We start from the raw sequence: 24459 nt of genomic DNA on the forward strand, positions 1-24459 counted from the left end.
ATCAGAGAAGCTTTTGCCAGAAAAGAACACCTAATAACAATCTTTTTCGACCTAGAAAAAACATATGACACTACTTGGAAATATGACATTAAAAAGACCTATATGAACTTGGATTTAGGGGCAGAATGCCAGAATTCATTTGCAATCTCTTAAATAATAGACACTTCCAAGTAAGACTAGGCAACACACTCTCAGCTCAAAAAGAACAAGAAATGGGGGTACCTCAGGATAGCATCTTATCCGTCACCCTTTTCAACATAAAAATAAATAAAATCATTGAAAACATAAACCCTGGTACTAACTGTGCCCTATACGTGGATGACTTGCTCATCTGCTACCGATCAAAATACATAACCACAGCTGAACGAAAACTGCAACTTTGTCGAAATAAAATAAACGAATGGGCCACAGAAAATGGTTTTAAATTCTCAAAAGAAAAAACAAAATGCGTCCATTTCTGTAAACTCCAAAGAACTCCTCATGATCCCATCCTAAAACTGGATAACAATATCATCCCTGTCATTGAACAACACAAGTACCTGGGCTTAATATACGACAGGAAACTGACCTTCATACCTCCACATAAAAATCTAAAAACAAAATGTCACAAGGCCATTAAACTGATCAAAGTCCTAGCCCACACTGACTGGGGCGCTGACAAAACCACACTACTTAAACTATACCGTTCCTTAATAAGATTCAAGCTGGATTATGGATGCTTCATATATGGGCCAACCAGAGAATCATATATAAAAGAACTAAACGCAATACACCACCAAGGCTTAAGACTGGCTCTCGGAACATCCACCACTTCACCAGTGGAAAGCCTATACACAGTCTAATGAACCTCCTCTGACACTTAGAAAATCTAGCCCTTCAGTGCTGCTTAAAACTCTCATGTCCATCAAACCCTGCAAATAATTGTTTTCCACCCACAACACACAAACTTCTTCAATGGGAGAGAAAATATTATTAAACCATACAGCCTACGTATAAAAGACCTTTTTACAGAAGCCCAAATAGATACCACAGAAATCCATGTTTCCCTCAAACCAAAATCTCCACCTTGGCTAATTAAACAGCCATCGGTAAATTTAAAACTCAAGAATGTAACAAAATCTTCTAAATCCAACACACATCCCCTAACTTATACAAATAACTTCAATAATATATTAGAACAATATCAAAACTGGACACACATCTACACAGATGGCTCCAAAGAACTAAACAAAGCTGGAAGTGCAACTATATCTAACAACATTATACTACAAAAACGTCTCCCAGACAACTGCTCAATTTTCAGTGCTGAATCAACAGCCATAGACCTAGCTTTAGACATCATCCAAAAAAACAAGTCAAACAAATACTTAATATTATCTGATTCACTTTCAGTCTTAACGTCATTAAATAACAAAAACTTGAACAACCCCTTAATCATAAACCTCCTGGAAAGAATCGTCTCCCTTTCCAAAAACACTGACATCGTATTCTGCTGGATTCCCAGCCACATAGGACTCAAAGGCAACGAAAAAGCTGATACAGCAGCAAAAAAATTTTAAAAATGAATATCAGCAATACAAAAGTACCTCACACTGATTACAAACCTCTTATCAACAAATACATTACTTCCAAGTGGCAGGAGTCATGGAATGCCTGCAAGAATAACAAGCTCCAGCAGGTGAAGCCCAACCTCGGGAAAAGAACAGAGGGCGGGACCTCTAGCTGGGAAAAGACAAGAAGAGAAGGAATAGTAATGACAAGACTTCAAATAGGATCATTCACTCATACCTGTTAAAAGGCGAAGAGGACCCATTCTGTGTGTCATGTCATGAGCTTTACACGTGAAACATATCCTGATAGACTGCGTGGATCTCCAGCAGATACGAATGAGGTACTACCGTGAAGGTAGTCTAAAAGATCTTTTTCACGTAGTGGACCCTGGCAATATCCTGAAATTCCTAAGAGAAACAAGATTATATAACAAAATCTAAAACCCTAATAAACAACAAACAAACATAACCAAATAAACACTTCAGAAAAACCTAAAACCCAAATAACAAACAAAATACAACCAAACAACCTTTCCAGCAAAATCAAATTACCTAATAAACAACAAACAAACATAACAAAATAACCTCCTCAGCATTAAATGACCCACAAAGGTTGATATGCTGGTTAAATAACCCATCCATCTCTCTTTCTCTCTCATTTTCCGTCAAACTTTTTAGTGTGTTCACATGTAAAAAATAATATAAAAGGCAAAATGGGCTTTTTGCGTCGGGCAGATTCAGGGAAAAATTTTCTAATACTTCCCTGATCGTAATATCTCAGATTTGCAAACACATTGTTTCTATCTTTTTTAAATTCTCTCATTTCGAGTGTTTGCCTTTTTTGTATAAATAAAGCGAAACTAATCGAACGAAAGTGATTGGTACCTGGCCTTCCAGCCGAGTAGTATCTGTTCTGTAATTGGTCCTTGGTCAATGTAGGAGAAACCCTTCATACTGAGACAATTACTATTTATTTGGATTCTGCCAGAGTGCCCCCTTTTTGGGGGAGTTAATTTCCCCCCATATTAAAAACTATCTTTGTGGGAGGTTTAAAAGCAATGCCATTTCCGCAAGTCATCTTTTTGATTAACTAGCAGTTCGGCTTTGCTCGGGCCCTAGCATAACTATGTGGGAATACACTTTATGTAAGAATTCAAATGTTTAGACCAAAAATTGTCTGAGTAATTTCATAGAGATCGCAGAGGTAAATTTTTTGTAACTTGGACCTCAATTTTGACCACTTTGAACATTTATTATTTTAGTCTCAAATCAAAATAAAGTTTTACCCATATCAGAGTTTTCTACATCTAAAATTTCAAGTGTTTTAGACCCAAAATTGGCGGAGAAATTTGGTAGAATCTGCAAAGGTCAACCTTTTCAACTTTGACTTTTTTACACAGATAAATTTTCCCCCCATACTTGCCGCATGTTTGAATACATGTCACATATAAATTTAAAATGCTTAGACCCAAAATTGGCTGAGTAGTTTGCTAGACACCACAAAGGTCAAATCTTTCGATCTTTGACCCCTTGGGAGCTCAAATTTTCGACCCAAACTGATTAAAAAGCTTGCCCTATCTGTGAATACCTTTTATGTAAAATTTCAAATGTTTAGACCAGAAATAAGCAGACTAATTTGGTAGAAACCGCAGAGGTCAATTTTTTTTAACTTTGACTCCAATTTTAACCCCATAACATTTATTGGGGCTCAATCCAAATTATAAAGTTTGATCCATGTCCAAGTAACCTACATTTAAAATTTCAAGTGTTTAGATCCCAAATTAGAGGAGGAGGAGGAGGAGTTTGGTAGAGCTCTCAAAGGTCAAATGGATGAACTTTGACCCCTTGACAGCCAAATTTCTGGCCAAAAACTGATTAAGATTTTCCCAAATCTTAATACTCCTTATGTCAAATCTTGAGTCTCTATACTTAAAATTGACAGTTATTTGATAGGGAAATGTATGTATGTACACACACACACACACACACACACACACACACACACACACACACACACACACATTTTCACTTTTATAGATATATAGGCTGCGTTAACACTACGTTTCCGGTCGCGTCATGGAATAGGGGTAAGATGTCAGGTTTTCTTTCACTTTCTTTTCCACCTTCACATCACGGGTTCGAGCCTGCTTGCCTACTACCAGTTTTTTTATCAGATATAATCATAAAGATAAATGTGTGAGGCATAAAAATAGTTGTAACTTTATTTTTTATTAGATTTAAAAAATTAAAAAATATTCTTAGATCATAATGCTCTTGAAAGATTTTAAACAATTTCAATTTTTTCATGTGTATTGTTAATGGGTAAAGTGTTCTTTGTTAGCTTAATGGATACTCTCACAGATTATGGGATCTGCTATAATAAAACTTTCCCAAAATTGTGTTTTTTTTTTTTTTGTTTTTAATATTATTATTAACCTGTGTATATATATATGTCAAAGTGTTAAAGTCAAGTTTTGAAATTGCATCATTAATTCAGGTTTTCAATTTTTGATATAAAATGTTTATACTTGGATAATGCTTCATAAAATGTGATCAATTTCTTTATTAAAATACAAACCCAAACTTTAAACTATCATCTTTAACGTACATTTTTCTGTCTCCATGATGTGGCTTAATACCAACAAAATGAAGAGAAACAAAGAAAGTCTCGTTTAGAATATATTTATTGAAATTTTTAGCCTAAAAAAAATTTATTCATTTCAAATGCTATCATTGTTTTGATTTTTAATATAAAATATAGTGTAAATGATGCTTCATATGATTGATTTCTTTGCATCAATATTGAAATTTTCATTCACAGACTTGTATTAATTTCTGTAATATTTCATTCAGTACTGTGGAACATTGTATTATTAATTTTTCTATTTTTTTTTTTAATATGGTTATGTGTGAAGAAAATAAAATATTCCTAACATGTGTGCAACAACTAAATGAAAAATTTATAACCTTACATAAACGTTTCCATATTTTTCTTTCAGATTCCATCAGGTACCCAATCGCATGATTATATCACATTATCTCGAAAAGGTATTTCTAAAGTAAATAGCTCTGGTTTTGGAGATCATTATGTGCATATACGGATTTCAATACCAAGGTGAGTAGCTCATTTTTCAACATTCTTTAAAAAGATTTTAAATGTTTTCAATCAGAATTTTTATTACCTTATATTCTAATCAGCCAGTTGTGAGATTGAATTCTGTTGTCGGACAATATTGTGAGCTTGTGTTCACTATTCTTATAGCCTAATACAAACTAAGCAATTACCAATACCTTATTAAATAGAAAGACTGACTCATTTTTCAGCAAGCATTGCCATCTCATTTACATGTATCTAAACATACTACACACATTAATGTAAATTAGATGGCAAAATAACCAGTTTTTTTTTAATTTTTTTTTTTTACTTCTATAAAAGAACAAGAACACAAGCCGTGCATGAGACCTGCACACATTTGTCTGACAACATAAGAATAGAACAAAATCTTATCTGAGCCATACTTCTTCAGATATCTTCCAAAGTTATATCATGCAAATGTCGACAACTCAAAAACTGTTAGGCAGAAATTGTTACATGCTGCTTACTGAAGCGCATCAGATCCAGACATCAGATTTGAAATAAATCCATTGTTGAAATTCTGTCAAAATTTCCACCATGACGGATTTGTTCAGAGTACAACCCGGAAAAATTCGATCAGATGTAGGACTTTGTTGTCTATTATTGAAAATTGTAACCTGAAAAAAAAACTTATAATCGGACAAAGGAAAGAATTGTATATTTATGAAGAGAAAAGATTAATTTTATTAAACAAAACTCAAGATTATAAGTTATTGAAGGAAATTCCACATTTTTACTAAATTGGTTGTCTTCTGACTGATCACTTCCTTGATATTGGTGAAAAATTATGATAAAGATCGAACTTCTAGTAGAAAGTATACACGTTTTTCCATTTCATTTTTTGCTTATGTTTTAAAACTGTATTCTAAAGAAATTATTAAATTTATTAAATAGTGCCGAACAATTGTAATGTATTTTAGAAAATTAGCAACATAATTGGGAGTTGAAAAATCTGCCAATTTTTTCTGAACAAACTCATTGTTTTTGAAGCAAAGAGAATTGATCCAAGTTAATCAACTGTGAAGTTCATGGGTTTCAGCTCCTGCCAAGTAGCGATAATGTCCCACCCTTTCACTGTAAAGGTTCCTAGGTGCCAGATTTCCTACTTTAAAAGTTATTTTTTTGAACTGTTTACCTTTGGAATTCTATCCTGCTATGTTTCCTCAACACTATCAACATGCAGCAATTTAAATGTGATGTGAACAAACATCTTGCTCCAGACTCCACCACTTACTTCACTATAAGACTGGCCCTTTCACAGTACCCCCCCCCCATATTTGGAGGGCGAACAAAGTTAAAAAAAAAATCTTTTAATAAAAAATTTGTTCATTAATAAATATGTTAGATAATTTCATTTTCTAATTCTATTATGTTGCATGTCAAAACGAAAATATCATCTTCCAAAAATCACCTAAATTGATCAAGTAGTTTTATTTTTAAACAAGTAAATCACATTTTATGAATATTAAAGGAGTGACTCTCATCTACCATTTTAAAAAAATTCAAGAAACAAAGGGAGTTAATTCAAATTATTCTAGATTTGTTATAATACCTACAAATTCTCATTAACCGCTTAAAAATTATTTTGGTAAATTTTTACGACGTGCCCCAGCGTAATATAAACATCCCAACTTCCCCATGTTAAGAACAACTTTTGGAATATTTCCCCCTATCTCAAAAGCCGTTCTTAACATTGGGAAGTGGGGGTTATTCCGAAAACCGTTCATAACATGGGGGGGGGGGGGGGTTATACTATGCTGGGGCAGTTCGTAAAAAAATACCATTATTTTCTTTATAAAAATAAAACTATTTGATTAATTTATGTGACTTTTGGAATATGATATTTTTCTTTGTGTGTGCATATCATACAGATTTTTCTTTATATATATATATATATATATATATATATATATATATATTTTTTTTTAATATGGAATTTCTTATATATATATTATTATTTTTTTTAATATGGAATTAGATTTTCTCTTGAGACTTAGAACTTGTATCTCTTGAAGAATGTGATGCTGACACTTTAATGTTAACTTGATTTTATTTGCTAAAGGTGGTTCAATTCTTTAACTAGGACTACTTTTATACGGAATGGGGGATCATTTTGCTATATTTTATCCGAACATTACATATGTAGTTTGGCTGAAATTTTGTTGCATTTGATTTCAAACTCTTACGTCATATGATCACGCTAGCCAATAAATTCTCTCCTTTTCCAATCATCGTATTCGGTTTGACATTGTTTTACATGCCGACCTGTGTTGGATATGTTTAAGAAATTGACTTCCAAAATAAACTCTCTCTGTCATGTTCTTATTTATCCCTCTTTTCTGCAGTTTTATCGCTTCTTCCCATATTTTACTCTGTTTTCCTCAACTGTTCATCTAACACGAAAACTCTCATCCATTCTTTCAGTGTTTATTCTTCTGTACACATCTTCCTATACTGTTCAGGTTTAATCTTCCTCATGGTTCAGAACAAATTGTGGAATTGTGAAAGTACATATTTTATGTAAAAATATTCTAATGAGTTACTAATTGACATGACAATTAAATAACGTTGGTTTTAGTTGAAATTAACACAAATTAAATAAATAACATTGGTTTTAGTTGAAATTAACACAAATTATATAAATAACATTGGTTTTTATTGGAAATTCAGTTTTGTGGTTTTCAAATTTTTCAAAATTGATTTTTATTAAAAATTTGAGATGACATTATTTCCCTTTTTTCCAGATTTTTAACGCCTGCACAGAAAAGCCTTATTTCAGCTTATGCCGAAATCGATAAGGAAGTTAATGGTACTGTTAGTGGTGTGGTTGATACAACCTCTGGTAAGTAAATACTTTTACTTATAGAAACTTTGTTTTACCTTTCTATTATAGGGTCAGATTAAGTAAGATTCGTAGTATAGGTGTTAATTATTTACAGTGAAATGAGTTTTTGTATTATTCCAAAGCAACTTTTTATTTAAAATAATGTTATTGTAAAAAAACAAAGTTAATTTTAAGAGATCATCCTGGAGCTAACACTTGATTTTGTCACGATTTTTAAGAATAGATACTGTTCCCTTTATAGTTGCTATCTGTATTTCTTACAGCTTGGTCTTTCAGGGATTGCTTCTAAGTATTTCTGAAGATTCATTTTTATTAGGTCAGTTGCTCCTATCACAACCGGTATAATGTTTATTTCTAAGTGTATGTGAAATGGTGAATATAAAAAAAACTGATCATATTAGAAAAACTGTATGGAATCCTGAAATTGGAAAAGATTACAAGGGAGAGAAGTATGAAATTATAATATCGAACTAAGGGAAATAACCCAACCGAGACATATTGGATTTTTCAAAGCTGGTGATTTTTTTTTTTCCCCCTTTCACCATTCACCATTTCATATGTTCCAGTCAACTTGCTATAACTAATTTATTTAGTATTTTTTTAAATAAAATATAATTTTAAGTAAAAATGTTCGAGAGTAATGACTCCGCACTTTTTACTGTTAAATAAGTAATCCTGGATTAGGAAAATACCAACAGAAATTCATTTTGATTTTTTAAAACACAAATGGATTTGAATTGAAAATTTGAGTTTTTTATAAGGTATTAAATTATTTTATAAGATCAGAAAATTATCGGTAAAATTTTAGACGTTTGTATTTTTACAAACATTTACAACTTTTTACAAAGAGGCGAGTTGTTTGGATGTTAAAGAAATTTGGTGATATCAACCTTATGGAATTTACGTGAATGCAGATTTTTTGGTAAATTCCAATTGCAGTCTGTAATCGACCAAATTGTTAGCAAAAACATTGAGTTGAAACAATTGAATTCTATGTACAAAATAAAAACATTCTGAAAACATTTAATTGGAGACTAAATGATTGATTGTTCCTTTTCATTATATTGTTGAAAGTCTTTTTTTTTTTCTATAAATATAGATATTTACTAGACTTATGATGAAAATAAATGTGAATTGATCTCTGCTTCTTGGCACCTTCCCAATTTAGTTCTTGGGGATTCCTATTAGAGATTAATCTTAACTCTTTTTCCATTTGTGGCTAGAGTACTTTAATATTAAATACACTGCCTTTTCTCTCTTTTTATTAGTTTTGCCATCAGTAGTGTTTTTCAACTTTTTCTCCATTATTTTCTCGTATTAGTCGTGTGCAGAATTATATTTTCATAAAAACAAAAAGCAATATTTTCACAATTTGGATTATTTTTACTAAAACAATTTCTTTTTAACTTCTGCTTTTTGTTTAGCAGAAGTTTTACCAGTATTACACTGAAGAAAAGACTTCTGATTAATGCTTATGTAAATTCCAGTTTAATTTTAAAATTCTATGTAAAAAGTAATCTTTACTTTGAAATGCTTCTTTTTCAGGATGGTTTTTATTTTTAACGAAATGTTAAAAATTTTAAAATTTGACTAGAAAAATTTTGATTACAAGTATTTTAGTTTTTACTTAAATTTTTTTCATTTTTCATTTTAAAGAAAAGACTATGTAAACTTTTAAAATATATTTTATTATATAAAATCATTCTGAAAATATTTTTTCAAAATAAGGACTTAAAAAATATATTCTGATTATATTTTATTAAAGAATAAAACGATTCTGAAAAAAAATCATTTCAAAGACTTTTTATGTAGAGTTTTAAAATGAAACTGGAATTATGTAAGTACTAGCCTGGTGTTAATCAACATTGCCCGGTTGTAAAATACACTTAAATATATTTTAATTTATGCAGATTATTCAACTACCCCTGCTATATTCTATAATATTTAGAATTTAGTAGGGTAAGTTGAATAAAGCATTATTCCTGCTGTTAGTTTTGCACATGTGCAAAATGAAACATTCATAGTTCAAAGTCGCTTAATTTTTAACCTTTCTTTATTCATCTGTCGTTAGTTCAGATGCTCACAACGCTGGAGAGGTAAATAACGACTAAGGCTGGAGTGCAAAATGTTCTCATTTCGTTATTAGTGGATGATACTCAAGTCAGTTATTTTTATAACTTGTAAACACATTATTATATATTGGATAATAATCCATAGAATAATTGACTCGTGTAATAATAAGAAATCTGCATGAATTTATGCATATTTTTTGACCAGGCAACGCTAGGTGACCTGCTTGTGCATCTGTATATAATATTAATCAGAAATAATTTTTTTTTCTGTTATAACAGCGTCAAAACTTGACAAAACTTTTTCTAAACAAGAGAGCTGAAGCTGCAAAACTGTTTTAGTAAAAATAACTCAACTGATCTTTTTATAAAACAATCCTGAAACAAAATGAGGGCAGCAATTTTCTTTGAATTTTAAAATTCATTTTATATCAGTAATGAATATGACAAATAAAAAACAATGCTATTCAAATCTTTAGAAAATTAAAACATTTTTACTTTTTAATTAAAAGATTTATCTTATAAAATATAAGTGGGAAACTATTCATCTTATTAAATTAATTGTGATAGTAACTTAAATAGTGATTGCTAGTTTTTACGTATAAAACTACTTGTTCTTATCTGATGTTACCTGGAAGCCCCTTACTTCAAAGTGGCATGTTTGGGTGAAAATTAAAAAAAAAAAAACCTCCCTACCCTTTTTACTCCATCATCCCTCTTTACTTTTTTTTTTTTTTTTAAAATTTTTTTTATTTGAATAGATAAAACAATGCACAGATGTTATTTAAAAAACATTTATATAAATTTAAATTCTATAAATACTTTAATGCATATTTTTAAAAATAAAATTCAAATTTAGTTATATTGTTTGATCATTAAATTATTACTTCAACCAAGTTATAGTCCAGAATTCCTCCTATATTAACAAATGAAAATTAAGAAAAATCTGTATTATGTGATGAAACGAAAATATCATATTCCAAAAATCATATACATTAATCAAGTAGCTTTAAATAAAAAGAATGAATTTTACAATTGTTTTAAACAAAAAATAATCACAAAACAAAGGAGGTGGATCAAAAATAATTCATAATGACTAATGTTGTAATGCTTGCGATTTCCCATTATTTGCTTAAAACTTCTTTTCTTTATAAAAATAAAACTACTTGATCAATTTAACGTGAATTTTTGAAAATATATTTTTCTTACATCATGGGTACGTACATCATACAGATTTTTCTTTATTTTTGTTTTTTTAACATGTGGGAATTCTAAACAGAACCCCCCAAATTGTTATAAAACTATAACTAATTGGGCTAGAAATTTGAAAACCAGAAATGACTTTGTATTTGGCAGTTTAAATACTTCCAAATTCCTTTCAAAGGCTTACAAAGTAATTCATTTTTATCTTTTATTTTTATTTTTTATCTCTTTTATTTTTTAAGAAATCGAAATGCATTGTGGTATATTTAATTTTGTAAACAAATGATTTTTAAAAAGTTTTAGCACTACGGCATCTTATATTTAAATTATCTCTATATAAATAAAATAAACTCATTTTTTCCCATCGGATTTTGACCTTAATAGGATTAAAAATCAAGATATTTCATGCAAATATAATATGCACAAACGGCAGAACAATATCTGAGGTGTGTTATAGGCTTATTATTTCTCAAATTCCTCGATAATCTTAGATTTCTATACTTTTTCTGCTGAGAAGTCACGGCCAAAATCAGTTAAGATCAATGGAAGTGGTAAAATATTTTCTCTCTAATAAATTCCTCCTCCCCCTGCCACCACTTAACACCGTTTGGGGATCGTTCACAAGGAACAGTTGAGAAGAGAACACCGGTTTGGCTTCGTAGTTCTTTCATGTGAAGTTATTTAAAATCACTAAACTAAGCTGCAGTGCTCTGTGGCGTAGTGGTTAGCATGCTGGACAATTCACATTATATTTTCACGTTCGCGCCGACCTACCATAGTCGTTTTTTTTTTTTTTTCCTAAACAACTGGAATGGACTTTTCTTGGTGGCTGAACTGTTAACGTTGCAGATGTTTTTTTTTTTTTTTTTTCACACTTTATTTTCCTACTTTTACTCCGGGTTTGATCCTTCCTACTTACCTACCATAACATTTTTTAAAACTCCCCCCCCCCCCCCCCCCGGTCCCGGAAACAAACACTCGGGCAACGCCGGGTACCCCCGCTAGTTAATAGTAAAATGAAAATGTCATGCAGATGAAAGAAATGTATTGCTTGAGAAATGTCCACACAATTTTATTAATAAAGACATATAAATTAATGACATTCACCCTGGTTGGTTTAATTGGTTTCTCCTAAAAGAGGAAATGTCTAGGGAATATTAAATTCACAAATGGTCTTCAGTCGCACATTAGGGGAAATGACAACATTATGTACTTGCAATTAGGTGCTGGGAGAAAAAGAGTGGATCAGGAGGAGCCAACCCCGTAAAGTGGGAGAGAGTATCTGGAGGAGATAGTGTTGTGTTGTAAAGGAAATAAAATGTCCGTTTCTAAACCCTAGCATTGTGTTTTTTCTTTTAATACTATAGATTAACAAATGGTAGCAGAGTGTAGTTTTGTGAAGAAAATATAACGAACACTTCGAGCATACAATAAAACCCCCCAAAAAACTATAGTCAGCATGGATTAAAACAAACAAAAAAAGAGCAGAGAAAAAAAACATGCGTAAAAGGAAAAAAAGTTTCATTCTTTTAAAAAAAAAATAATAAATGAAACAAGGAACTTTAATGTTTTCTCAACATGGGAGTTCGTAAATTCCATTTTTTAAAAAATTTATTTTCAATTCTGAACAAGTGGTTTGCTTAAAAAAAAAAGTGTTTCTGGTATAAATAGATAAACAAAATGACTAAGAGAATTAGTCTTACTTTTTACAAGTCAAAATCCTATGAATTATATAAAGTGGATATTTTGGCTTGGTCTGAAATATCGGAATTACATAAAACAAGGGCTGGCATTGCTGTGGCTCTTTCTCTGCCTGAGTCTGAGATATGAGAAAAAGTTTCTTCACGATTATCTATCGATGAGTTAAAGCAAGAAAACGGCCTGTTTGATGATAAATACCGGAAAATAGAAAAAAGAATATGAAGCTTCCACCAGAATTCTGGCTTTCAAACTTTTATGAAATTCCAAGATTTCTGACAAAGAAAAATTGTTAGTACTTACTGGTATGGATTATGAAAATAGAGGCACACTATATGGGCAAGCAAAACGGTGCTTATAAAAAAATTGTCAGATTTGAACTGGCTTTCCTTGCTGAAAATGAAGCTTTGTTGGCTGCTGGCTATGTTGAAAAGAGGTTATCACCCTAGAAGAGATAACTGAGGATCTAGTTTTGCATTTTCCCAAAGAGGAACCAAACCTATAAATCCTACAGATGTCGACTGGAATATTTTAAACTGCAAATCATGTGGATCTTATAGACACTTGACGGAAAAGTTCCCTGATGACTGTAATCTCATCGGATCTGATGGGGACTACTTGCAGATCATGTGGGTCTTATAGACATGATAGCTAAATGTCCTGACTGTTGGGAAAATATGTCTAAGGTAAATATTATAGAAGAAAATGCTGTTTTGTTCACTGTTCAAACAGGAAAATATCACAACTTGGTGTTGAAGCTATAACCTGTGCAGTTTTAGATTGTGCATGTTCGAGTACAGTGTGTGGCTGAACACGATAGACAGCTACATGGATTCTTTAGATGGAACTGATAAAAACAAAATTATTCATCAAGAGGGGTACAAAGTTTTTTAAATTTAGGGACGGAGAAAAATTTAAATCTTGTGTTGAATAGGATACCAGTTCACATGGTCAGAAACAATATATAAGAACAGATGTTGTTCATTCAGATATCCCTCTTTTGCTGTGAAGGTCCTGAATGAAAAAGGCAAAAGTTAAGATGGACTTGGAAAATGACACTGCAATGATCTTGGGGAAAGAGGTTTCACTGAACTTCACATCATTAGGGCATTATTGTATCCCTATTGATAAAACAGATACTGTCCAGAAGTGAATTCAGCTTGGAGAACTAAATGTTTCAGACACAGAAAATGAACTCACCTGAAGTTCCATCGTTAGTTTGCTCACCCAATATGAAGATTTCTTGCAGGAAATAATGTCAAGTGTCAATTATGCCAGGTGTATGCAAAAACACCCTCTAGACCAGTGGTGTCAATGCCCATGGCAAAATCATATAATGAAAAAGTTGTGATGGATCTCAAACAGTACAAAGGCTGTTGGATAATGCACATGGTTGACATGTGGTCCAGGTATCAGTGTTTATTGACCAAAAAAAAATTGTCATTCATGCATTAATGAAATATTGCGTTTGAGTATTTGGTATTATGGAATTATTGATGACTGACAACGGTGGGGAATTCAGCTCAGAAAATGTGAAGTTACCTCGATCCTCAACATCAGGGTATGCACCACAGCTGGAATGAGTCCTTTTCAGAATGAACTCTGTTAACGTGTACATGCCATAATCGATATGATGCAGCTAAAATTGGAAGCTGAGAATAGTGGAATACAGCCTAGAACACTCCTAACATGACAAGAAACTCCTTAGAAATGTACACTGGATTCAGCAGTCATCAACAAGTATTCAGAAAAAATCCAAACTTGCCCAACATGATGCAAACTGGGTAACCGCAACAAGCAGCGAGATATTTTTTCAGCATTTGAAAGCTTTACATGAAACGCCTAAAGCTTGCATCTAATCTGAAGTAGGTGAAAGGATTAGACATGCTTTAAGATCCAAAATCAGAACAGGTTTTCCAGAATGGAGATTTGGTATTTTACAAGCAGGATGGAAAAGAATGATGGCTCGGATCAGGGAAGGTAGTTTTCCAGGATGACAGTCATTTTCGTTAGGCATGATGGAGTACTTGTGAGAGTTTCACCAAATAGATTCTGCAAAATGAAACCAGGTCTTAGTGAAACACCTGTGGAAAGTAATAAAAAAAATCTATGACTGAAGATCAGGTGGTAGCTGAAAGAAAGGAAGCTCCTACTGTGGTGCCTGCCACTGTGTTAACAGAAACTCTTCCCATATGGCACCCACCAACCTGCTCACTGAAACTCCAAAGAACCAAACCAAGGATGTTGAATCCAGGAAAATAAATTAAAAAAAAAAAAAAAAAAAAATGTAAATCCAGTATAAGTTATCGGGTTCAGAAAACTGGGTTTCAGCTACCATTTTAAGGAAGGCTGGAAAGAATACTGAAAAAAAAACAAGGACTGGTACAATGTTCAGGATAATAGCAGTAGGGAGCAGAGGAGTTTAGATTTGCAGAAAGTTGAATAGAAAGTTTCAGAAGAGCCGGATGAAAATGAACTTGTCCATGTTACAGAGGACACATATAAAGCACAACTACCATAGTGTAACTCTGCTAAACAAGTAGAATTACGAAATCTTTTAGATTTCTGCACACATATTGGAGACAAAGGCCAAAATACCATATCCACTAGATGGGTAACCACTTCTAAAGATGGCATTGTTAAGGTACGTTTGATAGCTCGTGAGTTTGAGAAACATTGTTTCCTTGCTAAGGATAGCCCAACAGTCGAAAAAAGAACATTTCTCATTATTGCCTCTAGAAGATGGAGAGTCAAGATAACAGATATGCATTTCTGCAGGTAGAGAAATCTGACCGTGTTGTGTACATTAACCACCAGTAGAGAGCAACACTCCTAAAGGTTTCATTTGGAAACTGACGCATGGCTTATATGGCCTCAAAGATGGTGCAAAACAATTTTTTTTAGTGTCCGAAATGAGCTCCTCTCCTTAGGAATGCACAGTCAAAGCTCAACCCAAAAGAGCAAACACTATACCGAAGAATAGTTGGTCAACTAAACTGGGCCGTGCAAGGTTCAAGACCAGATCTAGCTTTTGGAATGGTTGACATGAGCACTAAGCTCAATCAAGCAATAAGTCAATGGCTTGATGCGAGCAATAAAAATAATTGGACGCTTAAAAGAAATCAAATACACCCTACCGTACGCACAGCTAAGGGGAAATGAGGCTAACAATTGGGAGTTTTTTATTTATTTATTTTTTTTAATTTTTTGTTTTTTTTTATAGATGCTGCTCTTGAAAACTTGAATGATGGAAAGGGCAGTGTTGGGGCTTATCTGTTATGATTGAAGGACAGGTTTGAAAATTGCTACCTTATAGGCTGGCAGGCTAAAAAGATGAGTTGTTAGACCAACAATAGCAGCAGCAGGTTTAGTTTTGCAAGAAGGTTTAGAAGCAGCAATATACTATAGAGAGCTGATAACCAATCTCTTAACTCTAGAGCTGTGCAGCCTGTCAGTCACAGCTTTTGTAGACAATAAAAGCATTATTGAAGCATTGCAGTCAACTAAACCATTTGATGGTATGTGGTTGCAGGTTGACATTGCTGCTCTGTGTGAAATGCAGTACAACTACTGGGTGTCTGTAAAATGGTGCCCAGGGAAGATCAGCTTGCCAATTCACTAAGAGGGGAGCATGTGGGACTGAACTTTCAAATGTTCTTCAAAAAGGAAAGATGCCAGAAAAATTTATAAAATTGAAGATAAGAGGGTTGGGCCCAGGATGGATCCTTGAGACACACCAGCATCGATACTTATGCCCATCTACAATTATAAAAACCTATCGGAGAGAAAGCTTGAGAATACATTTCCAGATATTTCATAGTTGGAAATTTTGTAAAGTGGACATTTATGCCAAATCCTATCAAATGCCTTTCATATGTCAAAGGCTATTGCTCTAGAGTAGAAACCCTCTTCGATAGATTCGTTACAGTCAGTACATCAATAGATTTCGCAGGATGGAAACCATATTGCTTGTCCTTAAGTAGGTTGTTTTTGTTGAGGTGCTTGGCAATTTATTGAACGCAGACTCAAGCAACTTGTTCATGGCACACATGACTAATTGGTCTGAACTGAGAAGCAGATGACCAATCTCTAATATTTTTGAATATTTGGCAAACTGACGCTTTCCGTAGTGTTGGGAAGCATTTCTCCTTTAAGCATTGATTGAATGGTTTTCCAAGAATGTGTTTTGGTTGCAGCTTTTTGAGTATTATGCCTGGAATATTGTCAAGATGAATTGGTTTGCTAGCATCCATGTTCTTGATGAGTGTGGGAACATCATGAACATATGTGGATGTTGCTCAGATTATTTTCGGCCTTGAGAGGAAATTCAGGAGGTAGGTGGCCTTGATTGCATAGGGCTAAGTGATGTAAAGTTCTTAGCAAAGAGTTTGGCTTTATCAAATGTTGACAAAATCACCTCAGACCCATTGATGGTCAGGATAGAAGGTGCATATCTGATCAGGACCTTGTTTGCTATTCGCCAAAACTCGTGGGAGCCAAGCCTCTATTCTACTTTGGACTTGATAAATTGAGCATATGATTCTTGTGTTTTCTATAATCTTTTTGCAGTGATTGCTGGCTATTTTGAAGATGGCTTTAGTTTCAAAACGTCAATTTCTTTATTCGATTGAAGTAATTTTTATGTCCAATGGCGGCAACACATTCAGGGGTGTACTATGGCTGTCTTCGGTTTCAGATGGAATTTCTTGAAGGGGATGTAGCTGTATATGCTGATGTATAACTAATCGGTTAAATTGGATGCTATAGTGGATGCATTCTTTTTAAACATAGCGTAGGGTTAGTTCCAATATAAATGTTTGGAAACTGTCACAGTCAGCCATTATTTTGGAGTTTTGTTATATTTTGTATTTGAGTCCTCAGAAGATCCTAGTGGAAACTGAACTGAGGATGAGCACAGTTCAGGGTATCTTGTTAGAAAAAGATCTAGAAGACTTGCAAATTGTCGGTCAGCATCGAGTTGGCAAAGGCAAAAACAACAAATTTTCTCTACAAAACAATCAAACTAAACACTATAAATAAACATTTGAATATACAAAAACTTTTAACCATAAAACTTTTTCAAATTGACCAGGTTCAACATTAAATAATCCAAAAAGGTTTGATATGCCATAAAAGAAAATAGCAAATGTAATGTTTACAATCAGCAAAAGTAGAGGAGATGAAACTCTGTTCATTGATAGTTGTTTCGTCCTCTTGGAGTAATAGTGTGTAAAGTTTGTTTCTTTCTCTATTTTTCTTTGTAGCAGCTCTTTGTAAATAGAAACAATAACACAATTATCTGCTCTTGTTCACATATTTTAGTATATTTTTCGATATTACAAAGTCTTTTGCTCCACAGTCCATCTATGTTTTTTTTTTTTTTTTTTCAATTTTGAAAATCTCCATATTTGTAGACTCTGAAATTTGGTGGGATGGCCTTTTCTCATTTCTCTTATTCTCAAATAGCCTCTGGGCCTTGATAAACTGTGACTCTCTAGTTAAAAAGAAAAACATTTCTTATTGAGGAATCTTCCAATCATTTCTGCGTGATTTTTATTCAACGGACTTTGTTTTGCCAATGTGACTTTTTTTGTTTTTTTATCTTCATTTTGGTTTTGTTTTGCTTTGCTTGTAATTTTCTGGATCTTTTAAAAAAAAATCTCTTTATACAGGGTTATTCTTTCAATGATAATGATTATATCACCCCAAAAAAAAGGCATTTTTTTTTCTTTACTTGAACAATGCCAGCTGTTGTTAAATTAATGGAACAATGCCTAGACAAGTTTAAATTATGAACCTTTTTCTTCATTTAGTTCTTCTTTAAGAAGAGAGAAAGAGATGGATAATTTATGCTGCTACATTTAAAATAAATCTCCTCTTGGTGAATTTCTACAGGATTTGGAAACTAATCACCAAATTTACTGAATTTAGCATTAAATAACTTAAAAGGGTTTATATGCCAGAAACCAGCAAACCCAGATTTGTTTGAAAAAAACATAACTTTAACCTGATTCACTTTTAGTCTAACAAATCCAAATTCTGACTTGCTATCTTTCACTACTCCAACCCCATCATTATCACCAATCGGCAGCTACCTTTTAAACCTATATCCACAGATGGACACAAGTTCATCACACATATATAATTTTACTGCGGAAATTTTAAAGAAAAGCAACCCCCCCCCCCAAAAAAAAATCAAACAGTGAAATTCAGTAATCATGTATGTCTGTCATTTAAAAAAACATTTTTGTTTGGTGCGTTATACATTTCAGTATTTCTTTATGCAAGTTGACATTTTTTTTTAACACATTTTTGTTGCTTCCATTTGTCACACATTTTTCCTAGTCTGCTCCTTTCCTTCATCTCTTGTAACTTTGTTTTTGATTGTTGCATGGTTGTGCAGCCCTTTTCCACTTTTATTATAACTAATTTTAATCTGTCAGACTTGTTTTCAAAATCTAATATGAATTGAACAGCTATGCAAACAATTACAATTTTTTTTCATTTTTTACAATAATACTGCTATGAAAAAGATTTTGGTTCATGTCTAGAATTCCCAATATTCAAAAAATAAAAATAAAATCTGATGTATGCATCTGTAACGAAACAAATATATCATATTCTAAAAATCATAGATTGATCAAGTAGTTGGCATGTGATAATTTTTGTTGTGTCATGGCTACGTACATCATACAGATCATTTTATTTTCATATTTTAATATAAGCTGAATTTTAGACAAGGACCAAAGTTTTATTAATTTTAACTTTTGTCATTGAAATTTTGTCTTCAAAACTTAATTTTTATTAAAATGCAGTTTCGAAGAGTTGATAAATTTTTATTTTACAGAAATGGGATCTCCACTTTTTAGTGAAATTTTGCTTATTTTTCATTTTTAATCCAGAAATAAGCAGATTTCTGCTTAAATCAATAGAGCTCTTCAATTTTTTTATTTATTTATTTTTTTTAATAGTAAGAAGACTAATTTCTGAAAATGTTTTAGAGCTTTATCTCATTATTTTTTTCATTGCTATATGACTTCATTTTTTTCCTGTCTGTGGCTTTAGCTTTCTTTCTCTTTGGTTTCCCTTCTCTCCTCTCACTGTCTAGTCTTACCTTCCTTTTCCCTTTTACGACAGTTCACTCTGAAAATAATGATTTTGCTGTAAAAGTTAAAACTTCAAATTATTAACGAGGGGATTAAATAGGTGACTTTTCATCAAAGAAGCACTTCCTGTCCCCCCCCCCTTCTCCCATCTACACTCAGTGTCTTTTAATGTTTATTTTCTTTATTAAAACAAATTGAATTTAGGAAACTGTCTGGAAAAAAATTGATTAAAATGCAAATAGATGCAGTTGTAAATAACAAATGCAATTCATCAAGATCTTTTTAAATTAGATCTAGTACATCTTCTACGGGATTAATTTTTGGTAATTTTAACAATCTATACTAATTTCAATTTTAATCTTGTATCTGAAATGTTTGAAAACCTGGAATACTTCACAAGCACCACATGTTTTTTTACTTTCAATGACTACTTGCATCCAATTCTTTAAAAATGTTATGCCATTCTAGGTGTTGTGTTGTATGCATATGAAAAATTGTGACTGCACAAGACATTTAAGGTTTAGTACACAAATAATAATGTTCATGAAGCCTCATAAACAGCACAATAATGAGCATTTTGTGCTACCATAGTTTTAACATAACGCATTATGTAATCTTAGCATATTCAGTTTAATATTTGTTTTACATGCTGGCATGCATTGAACGGCTTTAAGAATTTGACTTTCAAAATAACTTATTTCTGGCCAGGACTTTATCTTCTCGTCAGGTCCGTTTTTATTACTTCCTTCCATGTGTTCCTTGACCTTCCCCTGTAATCTGAACCTGCTAATTCAACTGTTCTACATCTAGTAATCAGAAACTTTTTTTTTTTTTTTCAACATGTAATATTTAAAACTAGTGAGAAACGTAAACATTTCATACTTTCTTCATCTATTTGCATAATTTACTACAGATGATATTTACCTTGAAATTAATGTCAAGTTTAATATTAATAAAAATTGTCTTTTTTCATAAAATTATTTTCTTTGTCAGTTAAATATTCTTTAAATAAAATAAAAAATGTTCTTCTCCAAAACTCCCCTATATCAAACAAAAATAAAGATAAATTTGTATGATGCTTGTACTTGTGATGAAATAAAAATGTTGCAAAAAATAACAAATTCATCAACTAGTTTTCTTTTTAAATAAGAAAATCAAAAGTAACAGAAGAGCCATTTTGAAAATAATCTAAAGAGCAAAAGGGAGATAACTCGGTTCAAGTTTGTAATGCCTATGAATTCTCATTAATCGCTTAAAAATGATTTTCTTTATAAAACTACTTAATCAATTGACATGATTTTTGAAATATATTTTTGTCATGAGTACCTACATCATACAGATTTTTCTTTATTTTTGTTTTTAATAATATGGGGGGGGGAATTCTGGAAAAGAACCAATAAATGTAATTAAAATTTTTTTTTTTAAACTAACGTGTATTAAAATAAAAAGAATTCAAGAGATTTTTACAACAATTCAATTTTGGAATAATTCATTTTAAAATGAGCAAAGTCAGAATTATTTTTTTAATGATACCGAGTTGATTTTCTCTTACTTTTTTTTTGATTCCATTTCATCTTTTGCAATTGGACGATCACATATTTTAAAATGTGGGTGAAACATAACATGAATTAGTGTATTATAAAAATTAAGATATAAACTACATTTTTATGCTTTAAAATGCAAAAATATTCTTAGGGTTTATTAGTGTCAAAGAAAAAAAAAAAGAAATGGACTATAAAAACTTTTGCGTGGTTGCATTATTGTGAAGAATCAACAACTTTTTACTTAAAATGATATTTCTTTCATTTTTGTATAAAAACTAGACTAATACTCATCCTGGAACAAATAACATTAATTGTTCTACACAGAACTGTTTTGCACCACTTTTATGAAGATTAAAGTTAAGATATAATGATATTAATTTTATGTCTAGAATAATTGCAAATTTGATTAACTGCGTTTAGATTCTAGACAATGTGTAGAATTCAAGGTGTCTTAAAAATAAATCGAAATTCAAGGAATCTTGCTTAATTTGTGTAGAATGATTATGGATCCAATTAATACAAATCTGGAATATTTCAAGTTTCAAATGAGAAGTTGTCTATTATATCTCCTAAAAAAAAATTCCAAAGAAACTGAACTATGGTGAATTAATTAATACCTATTGTTAAAATTTCACACAAATTGGAAATATCTAAATTTTTATGAAAGATATTTACCCCTTCTTTCTGCCCTCCAAATTATGCACCCTTACATTTTAGCTGTTGTGCTCGAAAATTCATAATGTTCGGCTGGAACACAAACCTAACTTTATATAAATAGAGATAAATATCTTCTAATTGTATATATAAAAACAAAAAAAAAGAGGAGCGATTCAATATTTAAAACTATTTGGTTTTAGAACCTTAGTTGATGCTTTTTTTATCCTTTGCATCCTTTGCTGATATTCACCAGCAAATATGCTCAAAACAATGAAAGCGTTCATTCCTTTTTTCTTCAATTAGCTCTAATGAACTCGTGTTGGGACAATAAATCTGATTTTGAAAAACAATCTGATTTTCCGTTGCTAAAACAACAGTTCTTTAATTTTTGTTTTGTTTTTATTAAAAATTAAGTTTTCCACTGCTGGTACTAATGATAAATAATTATTGATTTTAAACTATATCCCCCCCCCCTCCCCATGTATTTTTATGTTTGCGGAAATATATGCACATATTACATGAGTTTTTCTGGTAATCTAAAAGTTTATAAAATAACTCTAAAGCTAAATATTCATAGATTTAAAAATCAGAATCGGTAATTGTATTGGAATCCTCCACTCACTACTACACACCTGCCATTACGCCTTTAATTTTATAGCATAGCTCAGGAATTTTTCATTTTCTTTTTTAAATAAGATTTTCAAAGTTAAATTATTGCACTGTCATTTGGTTATAACTAGGGTTAGGACAACAGCATATTCTTTTCATTGTTTTGACTCTCAAGTGTGTATCTGTTGATATCTTATATGCTTTTATATAGAGTGATGTGGTTCTCAGTTAATTGTCTGTGTCGGATATATACTCGAGACAAAACAATAAGAATATTCTGTTCTCATCGCCCTAGTATAAACGTTCATGGCGCTGTCGTTTGGTTATAACGTTCATGGCGCTGTCGTTTGGTTATAACGTTCATGGCGCTGTCGTTTGGTTATAACGTTCATGGCGCTGTCGTTTGGTTATAACGTTCATGGCGCTGTCGTTTGGTTATAACGTTCATGGCGCTGTCGTTTGGTTATAACGTTCATGGCGCTGTCGTTTGGTTATAACGTTCATGGCGCTGTCGTTTGGTTATAACGTTCATGGCGCTGTCGTTTGGTTATAACGTTCATGGCGCTGTCGTTTGGTTATAACGTTCATGGCGCTGTCGTTTGGTTATAACGTTCATGGCGCTGTCGTTTGGTTATAACGTTCATGGCGCTGTCGTTTGGTTATAATTAGGGATGTACTGATTATAAAATTGACCAATTTCTGATTAAGCGACCTTTGATAATCGAACGATTAATAGATTTTCTAATGACAATTCATCAGCAAATTTTATTGTCATAAATGATATTAATATTAATTATATGGGAAAGGAAGAGAAGTTAATTCACTCTTTTGCTTGCCAGTTAAAATTTACTGAAGAGACATATCAAATAACAGGCACGACGCGCTGTTAACATGTAGACTTTTACAACTGCACTGAATTTGAGGCAATTAGATGTAACCATATGAAAAATTTCCATCCTTTCTCTTCCTATCAAATTCTCATTTTTTTTTTTTTTTACTTTAAATCATTTGTCAAAGAAAATTATTACTTCATCTTTCAGTTTTCATGTTGAGGAATTGTACAATAAATTGTGACCACGTGTGAACTGAAAATAAAGCATTCTTCATCAGTCATATTCTTGTTCCTCATTTTTGGGCTCTTGTTACCATTACATATATATATTTATGTTTTTGGTTTAGATAATGTATATTTTATTGAGATAAATTACTAATTAGATATCAAACAGTAATTTAAATATATAAACAATTAGCTAAATATTAACAACCTTCAACCATTATAGTAACCAGTTTCTGCTGGAATTATTTTGATGTCAATCCCAAGAATAAGAATGCAGCTGCTTGCAAGTTATGTCAAACCATCACATCAAAAGGTAGCAAATCAGCAAAAAACTTTTACAATAACAAATATGTTAAACCAGTTTAGAAAAGTTCGTTCAAAAGAAGCAAGGTTGCAAATAGAAAAGGAAGCAAAATGAATATTCAGGAACAGACATTCCAAGAACAAGTGGCAGTAACTATGAACCTCCAGTGAAACACCAAACTACTATAGAATCAATATTGGCCAAAAATATATTAATGATCACAGGTCACAAGAGATCCATTATCTGATGATTGCTATTGATATTAAGCCATATTTTATAACATCTGACATTGCATTTAATAGGCTTATTGCAAAATTATTGGTCAAATTACAGCATTTCATCAAAAATGTACTTTACTGCAAAATAATTTTCAATATATTTACAAAAATAAAACAAAAATTCAACTGTTTCTTGCTGAAATTAGCAATATTTTATGAACTACAGACATTTGGACAGTTGCAACTGATGATGCTCCCTTTCTAAGTTTGACAGCTCATTGGTTTTTAAATGACTTTAAACAGTGCAGAGCTGTGCTTAAAGTGGTTCCCATTCCCTGGTACACATACAGGTGCAATAATAAGTGAAGAATTGCACAATTTTCTGGATGCGGATAAAATCTTCATTAAAGTTTTCTTAGTCTTGCAGGATTCCGAACAAATATAGTTGCTAATGTCAGAAAGA

The 24459-nt window shown here is 31.9% G+C and overlaps 1 protein-coding gene across 2 annotated transcripts in view; it reads left to right on the forward strand.

Annotated features, from left to right (window-relative positions):
• Positions 1 to 24459, forward strand: part of LOC145259147 (dnaJ homolog l(2)tid, mitochondrial-like) — a 90898-nt gene that overhangs the window by 55124 nt on the left and 11315 nt on the right. For both annotated transcript variants that reach the window (XM_080116850.1, XM_080116851.1), the window contains exons 10-11: positions 4550 to 4665; positions 7431 to 7528. In XM_080116850.1, coding sequence (XP_079972976.1) covers positions 4550 to 4665; positions 7431 to 7528 — 214 coding nt within the window. The remainder of the gene's footprint in view (positions 1 to 4549; positions 4666 to 7430; positions 7529 to 24459) is intronic.

The sequence above is a fragment of the Euprymna scolopes genome, chromosome 34 (genome assembly GCF_053919585.1).
Source record: "Euprymna scolopes isolate OS-2025 chromosome 34, ASM5391958v1, whole genome shotgun sequence".
Taxonomy (NCBI): Eukaryota; Metazoa; Mollusca; class Cephalopoda; order Sepiida; family Sepiolidae; genus Euprymna; species Euprymna scolopes.